Source organism: Prinia subflava, chromosome 1, assembly GCF_021018805.1.
Source record: "Prinia subflava isolate CZ2003 ecotype Zambia chromosome 1, Cam_Psub_1.2, whole genome shotgun sequence".
Taxonomy (NCBI): Eukaryota; Metazoa; Chordata; class Aves; order Passeriformes; family Cisticolidae; genus Prinia; species Prinia subflava.
In genome coordinates this window covers 144,316,539-144,326,421 of record NC_086247.1, presented here as the reverse complement: position 1 = coordinate 144,326,421, position 9,883 = coordinate 144,316,539, and the positions used below count along the sequence as shown (strand labels likewise).

The following is a 9,883-nucleotide window of genomic DNA, read 5'->3' as shown; positions in this document are numbered from 1 at the left end:
CCATTATTAATTATACTGTTATAAACTTGCTTACTGATTCCCTCATTATTTCCCTCAGTATTTTTTCATACCCTACAGAGACAGGCAGGCAAAGCCCAAGGCTTTAATTAAGAGCAGGTGAAGAATATAAGCAGGAAACCAGGGATAAGCAGTGGCCAAGGGCTATTACTAAATAAAGCCTTTCTGAACAGAGAATTTCACAGCTTGATGGGATTGTGTTGAGAAGCAGTCTCAATTACAAAGCCACCAACTGAGAAATCCAGAAGGATTTCAACATAAAGCACAGCTCTTAATTTCAATTTCTGTTGTCTTACAAATCCAATAGCTATATTTAATGGAATATCCTGGGGTAGTTTTTAGGATATTACATGAAAAAATATTTATTTATCCTGTGTGAAAAATCTGAAAATCTGTAACTATTTTGATTCAACACAGTTATTTAATGGTTTGATGCAACATATGCTTACTTATTAAATGGTTTGATACAATAATTCAACCTTAATTGCATGTTAATCAGCTCATAATATATCACAGTTTATGTTAAGGATATTAAAATATAAGTCATTGTAAATAATTGAACTTAACTAACAGGTAGCATTTTATTTTATTCAGTTAGACACATATGGTTTGATTATTTAGGACTTTTTTAACATTGTGCAGGGAACCCATTTGCAAACTGGAATGACCTGTACCTCTTCAGAGTGACTGCTTTAAAAAAGTCACCCCCCAACTCCACGGACAGGGCAGTATTGCCAGGGGGCCACACAAAGACTTGGCCTTTGTGGGGGAGAAGCTGCTTTTCCTGAGGATGGGCTCTCATGAGCTCCCTGTCCCTCCTCATGGTCTGTGTCAGCACTCTGCCACCCAAGGGCTGACCCTGCCTTGGTACAAGCACAGCTGGGAACAGTGCTGGGAACAGCACTGGAACTGGGAGATAAATGGGGATTTGGCTTATGCACTGCTGGGGGAAAACAAGGTGTTCTCTAAAAGTAACCCCATTCTACAACCCACAGCAAACTGAAACGCACACACAGAGTCTGCAATACCTTTTCTCTAACTGTTTGCTGTAGTTCCTTGGTTCAGCTCTATTATAAAGGGAAGGCAGATGGTCTTTCTGACTCTTCCACCCTCCCATCCACTGATCTTCACATTTTCAAGTGTCCCATTAGAAGTTTGGTGCAGAGGAAAGGGAGCATGTGTATTCACATACAGTTTGTGCTGTATTCACAGCTGCCTGTGGGCCAGGGGGTATGAGTGCAGAGCTAAGAGATCCCTGCAGCTGATACTGCCCAGTGTGACCATGCAGGAGCTGTCAGAGAAGTGTTTCCTTCTGTAAGCTGCTTCTCAAGGGCAGACTCCCTTATTCTTCCCCTCCACAATACACTGCTTGTATTCTGGGGAGAACCCTTCCTCTAACTATTCCGAACTTTCAAAGGGATCCACTTCTGCATTTGAGAGGACTCAGACTTGCCAAGGAAACCTGCTGCCAGAGCTGATGGGAACTGATCCAGTGTCCTTGTTCATCTGCACCTGTCCCTGTCCCTGTCCCTGTCCCTCTGCACCCTGGCTGTCCTGCGTGTTCAGGCTCACCAGCTCCGAAGCAGCTCAGTGCAGACATTGGGGTGATCTGGCAGTGGCGCTGCCCCTTTGGCTCTGAGGGACAGAGGGCAGGCATGTGGGCAGGGACACTGAAGTGCTTTCAGACGTGCTGTTGGCTGCCAAAGGGTCCAGACTGACGCAGCTCCTACAAGAACTCACACAAGGTGGGAGGGGATGAGAGCTCAGGTCTCCCAAAGGCTCAGGTGAGCCCTGTGGGTGGTGTGGCTTCTGTGATTCACAGACACACAGAAAGGGATGGACTCTCTGGACCATGAGAGACACTAAAAAGGGCTCCATCCTCTGTCCCTGCTTGGTGTTGCTGCCAGGGCAGGGATTCCCCACGAGGTGCCACCTCCTCCCCCACATGTACTCTCATCTCTCTGGCCCCATCAGCAACACACCACTGGCAGACTCTTTCCTGTGCCCATTCCCATTACAGGTATAGAAATAAATACATATCTTTTAGGGAAAAAACCCCGTGATATATGGTGTTGCCTCTACAGGAGACACTTCACAGGTTTCCCTTGTTCCCACTACTGCATTATACTGTACTCCTGACAGACACCTGTATTTCTGACAGATAACTGGGCAATCAAGTTTAGAGCAAGCTGTGATAAATCAGAAATAGCTGCTGGCCATACACAACATATGGGATCACCTGGTTCTGCTCTGGCTGTGTGCCATTCTCATGCCCCTATAAGCACACCTAAGTTACAGAAAGCTACATGTTCCTCAGTGAAGCTAGAGACTGTTTTTCTTTAACATGTGTGTCTAACAGCTGCTGAATTAAAAGTGAAATATTAGCTTAGCCACATCCTTCAGCATGGCCATGACCCACTGAATCAGTAAGAAAACTGCATAATTGTACACAATTTTTAAAAAACATAAATAACAGAATTTTTGTGCAAAACTTTTAAAATTTTTATTCTCTGATTCCTCTTCAGTCCATTATGGTGTTATTGGCTACATTATCTGTAATAGCATAAAGATGTAAACACTTACTTGTTCACAGCTTTATAGATAACATATCAGAGGAGGCTGTTAGGTTTGTGACATTAAAAACTGAAACCAGAAAAGAACAAAAGAGCAAAACCAGAAGAAAACTATAGTGAATTACAATATGAAATCTATTTACACACATTAATCTATACAACATCATAATCTGTACATTTTGTAAAAAATAATCACATTCATTTACATCATATTTAATTTTTACCATACTTGACAGATATAACAAAGATGACAAAGGAGAAATTTGAAGTAGTACTCATATTAATGTGCCAGGACAAAAAAAGCTGCAGGTAATCATAAACTTATTACAGTGTTTTGGGAAATAGAGGAGTTTGGGACATTTCAGTCACTTTTTTTAGCTGACAATGGAAATGTTCCTGACTTAGATTTAACTACAACCTGCTATCATTGGGCAGAACCAGATTCAACACAGAGTGGTCAAACCATATCACAGAATGCTCCTTCTAAATGTTATCCTGATGTATGTTTGTAACATATGTTAGAACGCTTTTAAAATTTTTTTTTAGCAACAGAATAGAACTGCCTCCTAACTTCTGTATTTGGTTGTGTCAGGGTAGTACTGACAGCCCACAACTGATATAGGCACTCATGGTAACGTGAAGGTACTTCTGTTAGTAAAGGTATTTGCTGTATCCCTATGCACAGACAGTAATTGTTCTGACAATGACCCCTATACACATAGCAGCTTGGTCTGCAGGTTACTTGCCAGTTCTTTCTTTTTGTCAGACATATTTAGGGCTTGATTTTTCCTTAAGGATGTCTGAAAAAAATCTGTATAGGCTGAATTTGGACTTTATCCCAAATCACTTTGCTGAACTGGGCAAAATCACAGTTAACAGATGATGATTTTTAGAAAAATAGAGGATAAATGATGCATATGATTCATCTTAGTCTTTGCACATGGACTGTGTGACACATGCACCTGACAATGCCTTATTTCATCAGTCTGCTCCAGACAGAGTCTCTGGTTTGCTGAGGGTCTGTGGCTGTTGCTTTCCCTTCTAGCACGTTAAAGGCAAAGAGAAGCCTAGGGTGAATCAGGACATGGAGCAGATGCTACAGAGTGGGTTAGGATGGCTCCAACTTGACTGTAGAAGGTTTTTTGTAATGCTATTTGCCACCAATAGATTGGGTATTCCTCAGCTGGCTACTTGTAGTACAACATAAAGAAAATTTTGGGTACTATAAAGCACTTTCTTTTAGCATATGGCACCCCCTACAAAAGGCAAAAAGCAAAACACCTAACCCCAAACAACAAACATCTCCTGGAAGCTGAGGCCAGGCAAATCAAAATGGGATATAAAGCTGTGGTCTTTATCATGGAAGGACCAAATGAACTGCAGGATCCTCCCCTGCCTGACCTTTTGAATTACACTGCACATTTCTTTGTGCAGGATAAGTTTGGCCAACCCAAGGTAATCAGCTTAAAAAGGAATATCTGTATTATCTGTATCTGTATACAGTATCTGTAATATTACCCAGGCAGGTTAATGATCTCTTCTGGAGGGGCACAATCTTACCTGATTTATCTATGGAGTGAGAAATCTATGTACTAGCCAGCTACCCCAGGATCAATTTATAAGTACAGAGAACACCAGGTCCAGCTTTCCTGCCTCAGAAGCCCAGCTGAACACAGAAGAAGTCATCTTCAACTAGTGCCTATTTCTCTATGATGACTGTGGAAGGCACTTTAAAAGTCAGAAACAAGCGTGCAGTTTTTAGACACCAAAACCAGGGCAGATGAATTTCACCTGAGTTTATCAAGCACCCAGCTGAAATCGACTCTGCAGAGGAAAATTTAACTCAGTGTCCATGTATATTTTTAATTGTGTTTAGTAAGTGGAGAGCAAGCTGTCACTGTGTCCCTCAGGCATCAGCAGCAGGTAATGCTGACAGAAATCACTCAGAATTAATGGTGCCTCCAGGGGAGGTAAAGCACAACAATTAACCATGGTACTGGGATTGAACTGTATCACCATGCTTGTTCAGTAAGCACAAGCTGTGCTGCTGGCTTTTCAGCGGGGATGGACAAAAAAACAGGTTTCCTGCCTTGAAGACTTTACAGCTCAGTTTGGACCCTGATGCAACCAAAGGGAAAAAGGCAGTAAAGCAATAAAGAGAGGGGGGTGCAGGGAAAGGTTACATTTGTCTTGCAGCCTCTTATTTCCTCCCCTGATGCTGCTAGGAGTGAGAACTAGGATTAGGCATGCCAGAAGGCCAAATGGTGTTACATTGCATTGTTCTTTAGAGTCACCACAGCACAGAGCAAGAGCATTTGATCCCATACTCCTCAGCAAAATGCAATGAAAGACCATGAGAAGCTGCCTTGTTCTGGGTATTGTAAAGATGAAAAACATTGACCAAGTTCTAGATTTGTCAAACTGTTCTGCACCTGTTGCAGACATTTTTATATCATGTGTATCTGTCCATGAAAAGGCAGCTGAAAGCCAAACTGGTGATAATAGGGTTGATGCTGTAACTTAACATAAAATTATTTGAAAATCAGAAATTTTCTGGGAGTAAAAACAAGTGAGTGCAGTGCCCTCGGTGTCTTTACTGCCATGATAATGGTTGCACAAAGCATTATGAAGTTAAACAGTCTCATAAAACAGTATTCAGATTACCTGCATTTATATTATTAATAGAGGGATTAGGTTCTCCAAAATACTGTACTTTTCACTGGTTTGAAAGAAAAATATATACAGCACCTCTCTCTCCTATGTGCCATTCTTTGCATGTCCACATTGTCCTTCACAAACTTAGTGACACCTCTGTGCTCTTCCACTGCAAATTTCTCATGGGGAATTTCACCCTACATGAAAAGTAGAATCAAGCCCAAATGCATCTGCACCCTGTTAAAGGAAACAATGCTGGTTTGTTGCAATGTAAAATGTATTTTCTTATTAAGGTTTTTCTTTTTTATAACCCAGAAATAATTAAAATGCAGATTTTTTCCATGCTCACCTAATTAGAACAAAGACAGTTTTCTCTAAGATACAATGTGTAATAAACACAAATAATTGGTGATGCATCATGCAGAACAGACTGATGGAAATGATTGCCTGCAACATCTATTTCTGTGCTATCATTCTGTCTGTGTGTCAGCTCGCTCACATAACCTCATTTGAGCAAAAAGATGAGCACACTTGAATGCTTCTCACATGTGCCTTTCTACCCTAGAAATCAAGGGAAAAAAAGAACATCCTGCATGTCACATCTCAGGGAACTGAGCAGTCCCACTGCCACTGCAGACAAAGAATCCTAATGTGCACAGATGTGTTCAATTTGGGTGTAAAAGCAGCTCCCAAAGCTCCAGTGGATCTTCATATATTTGAAGACAAGGGCTTGTGATAAGTTTTTCCAGAGATATAGGAAACATACTAAACTTCAGCAGTGTTTCCTCAGTCTAAAATCTTCGGGAATAGATTTAGTTTAAGTATGTGTGTAGGGACACATCTTTAGACCCCATGTGAATGTCCTTGGGCAGCCTACTTCCATCTAGAATCTCATAGTTACTTTGCCAAACAGAAAACATTATGAATAATCTGGAAGTGATCAATAGCTTCTTTAAATTCAATTTTTGTAAGTGACAATTCTTGGAACGATTGTTTAACTCAAATGATACCTACTGGTGTCGTGTAACATTCACCACGTTCTGCAGCAGTCATGTGAACCACGGAGCCCTTTCTATCTTTGGTCCAACAAATCTTTTTGTTGACTCCATGGCAATCCATGAAAAGAATTTTTGTTTGACTGCTAAATAGCTGGATTAAATCAGACCAAGAATCGTAGCGACACTTTGACAGCTGTTGACAATATTCTCAGTAATACTGGTAATTTTTCAAGGATGTACAAATATGCCTACCAAGAGATGCCCTTGCTGCTCTTCTTCCCTTTAGCTGACAAGAGTAGGGACCTTGGATTCTGCTGGCTCCATAAAATATTTGTCTGAAATATGAGGGCAATTGTTTGTATGGAGGTACTCATGCAAATACATATTATTCCCACTTGTAATGTGGGGTGGACATGGTAAAGTGTTGACACGGGAAGAGAACATCACTGGGTTTATTTCTTTTAAAGAGTAGAAATGTTATGTATATTTTTATAAGACTATCAGTTCTCTGCCTTTTTTTTTTTAATGTGGCTACATAAGAGACTTGGCATTGTTGAAAATTCCTTTTTTAATCCCTTTTATGGTAATTTTTAGGGATTCTATCTAACTTTTTTTTTCCCTGGAGTTATGGTCAGGACTAATTTTTAAAGCGTTTCAGATAGATATAGAACTGAATAAACCTAAAAGAATTTACATTTTTCATTAAATGGGAATTGTAAGTTCACTGCAATATTCCTTGTGTTTTGCAGTCAAATATGTTGTTCCTAGAAACAGATTTCAGTGATAATACTGTAAAAAATGGTATTTTCAATGTGTAATGTGCTATCCAAGGCTGTTTATCCTATTCAAGACTGCTTTAGCAATAAAATATTCCTCTTCAGAAAATTCCTTCATGAAAGATCAACACAAATCTCTGACTTTAAAACAGAAGAGAACAACTGAGAACTACTATATTCAAAAGTAATATAGTATTCTTTTCTGTATGGACTGTGAAGGTGGCCCTACACTCTGCACCCAAACATTACACTCAACACTTTTGAAAGTAGCTACAAGATTGGAATCAAACTCTGCAGAAAGTTATACCATTAGCCTAGCAGTACTACCTTTTCCCCTCTGTGTAAATCATGTTCACGATTTCCTGGATTAGCACACTGAACTCCCAGTGCGGTTAATTATGGTCTTAGATTTATTTTTTTTTTAATTTTATTTTCCGTAATTAGAAAAGAATTTCCTAATCCTTAAGGCAATGTTTCCTTTAGTATGAATAAAGTATAAAAATTTTTCTTGCTTCCCATCTTAACCCTTACATGTGCCAAAGAAGTCTGCGTTGAGCAGGATACTCTGTATGGATCTTGTAGCCATTTTAGAAGGTAAAGGGACCTTTATGGAAAATGAATTTTTGAATGTTACGGCTAGTAAACTGCAAGAGAACATCAGAATTAACATGAATACCATTTGAACAAAACAGAAAGCACCCATGTGGCAGGCTTCTCCATTATAAACAGCTTGGCTGCACAAACCAATTCCCCAAATACCAACATGTAGAAAAGCAAAGCACTAAACTGTACATTTTATAAAATATCACATCAAGCTGCATGATGAACAGTATATCCCGCAGTTGTTCATGTTTTGGGGGATCTAGCTCATTTATATCATGGTGGTCTCTGTCTGCATAAATGAGTGAGCTCTTGAATTCCTGTGGAGCTGGGAAACACTTTCTGACCCATTTCGAGAAATGGAGCTGTGCAGTCTGTAATCCCTGCCTGCTGTCTGCTTCCAGCACAAACTCCGCCACTTCCTTTTCAGCTCCCCCTGCACCTGTGTTGAAAACAAAATGCACAATATGAGCTGAAAAAATTCTTTTATGTCAGGAATTTTTCCACGTCTATTGGCTGTCACATGGGGATCTCTAGGAACAGAATCACAGAATGGTTTGGGTTGATACAAACTTTTAAAGATTGTGTAATCCTACCCCCCTCCACCAGACCAGGTTGCTCAGAGCACCATCCAGCCTGGCCTTGGCATGGGGCTTCCTCAGCTTCTCTGGGCAACCTGTTACAATGTCTCCACCACCCTCACAGAAAAGACTTTTTCCTTCCTAAATCTACCACATATCAGTTTAAATGTGCCATCTTCCTGATGATCCCCCCTTTATGTACTTTAAGGTGCTATAAAGTCTCCCCAGATCCTTCTCCTTTCCAGGCTGAGCAATCCGTCTCTTCACAGGAGAGGTGTTCCAGCCTTCTGATAATTTTTGGACCTGCTCTAACAGCTCCATGTCTTTCTTGTACTGGTCCCAATTCACCTCTCCTGACCTGCTGGCCATGCTTCTTGTGATGCTGAATAGAGTTGCCTTTTTGGGCTGCAAGTGCACATTGCCAGCTCAGAGCCCTTTCTTCATCCCCAAGTCCTTTTCTGTGGGATGGCTCTCAGCCCTTTCATCCCTCAGTCAGCACTGCACAGACCCAGGTGCAGGATTTGAACTTGGTCCTGTTGAACCTCTTGAGGTTCTTCTCCCCTCTCCACAAGCCTGTCATGGTCCCTCTGGACGGCATCCCTCCCCTCTAGAGTACCCAATCCATTTTCCAAAGGACATAACTGAGGCAAAGACTGCCTACACTGTCTGTGAAGAGATGCCCTAAGGTCACTTTCAAAAATCAATTTTGTATTACTTGTGCTGCAACATTAGGTTTTGGTATCAAGCTATTTATCTCATGTACTTAAAGGCATAGAATCAAATGATTAGCCCAAAATCAGGCATCTCATGTATATCAAAGACCAGAACAGCGCTCAGGAGAACTAAATGTTCATTGTCTGTGCAGGCAGGTGTCTCCAGACAGATTCCTTCTGTCAGACATTGCATGGTGGCTGAAATCAAAAGGAATTCCTTGCATCTTTCTCAGCTGATACTATGAAATCTATGACATGCTGAGCACTTGTGAAAATCTGTTGCTGTTCTGAGGTTTAGATAGTGACAGAATATTACCCCCAAATACTTACTAAATGGTATTTCAAGTTGTGGATAAATTTCCAGGCTTGCTGCACCTCACCTGCACATTGCTTCTAACAGAGCTTGACTACAGCATGATTATTATAGCTAGATAATAAATAGTGTTTTCTACTAAATAGCAGAAGACACTAACACCTCAATTTGCAAGGAATTAGATTTTAAACAGCTCTTAAATCTCCTTACCCAACTACACTGATTTCTCCTGTTCTGTAAAAACTGTCACAAATATATTTCACTAATAGGAATGCAGACATCTTCTAAAACAGTTTAGTGTATTACAGCAGAATTATAGGGGCACTTATACATTTACTAAAACCAATATTTAACATTCTCCATAGGAAAGGTGAGACTTACTTCGCTGTTCAAAAAACAATACAGGACTGCAACAATCAACCCCTGGAAAGAGACAATATTCCTTAGTTAGGAAGCAGCACTCACCTAGGTCAATAAAACTTCTTGGGAATAAAAACCTTAAAATTTACCTGAAAAGATCCCAAACACAACTCAAAGATTATTTTATAATTGTTGGAACTGCGATCAGGAAATAGAGCAAACACAGTGTAGTGAACTCCAAATAATGGAATAAGCAACAACGTGGATTTTGCAAGTCTCCTGGATAAAGGAAAGAG

The 9,883-nt window shown here is 40.4% G+C and overlaps 1 protein-coding gene across 1 annotated transcript in view; it reads right to left on the bottom strand.

Annotated features, from left to right (window-relative positions):
- Nucleotides 1–2,502: 2,502 nt before the first annotated feature.
- The window catches only part of VIPR2 (vasoactive intestinal peptide receptor 2), a 51,085-nt gene continuing 43,704 nt past the window's right edge, over nucleotides 2,503–9,883 (bottom strand). The window contains exons 11-13 of the mRNA XM_063415701.1: nucleotides 9,737–9,866; nucleotides 9,609–9,650; nucleotides 2,503–8,062 (exon numbers count right to left, since the gene is read on the bottom strand). Coding sequence (XP_063271771.1) covers nucleotides 7,892–8,062; nucleotides 9,609–9,650; nucleotides 9,737–9,866 — 343 coding nt within the window. The 3' untranslated portion in view covers nucleotides 2,503–7,891. The remainder of the gene's footprint in view (nucleotides 8,063–9,608; nucleotides 9,651–9,736; nucleotides 9,867–9,883) is intronic.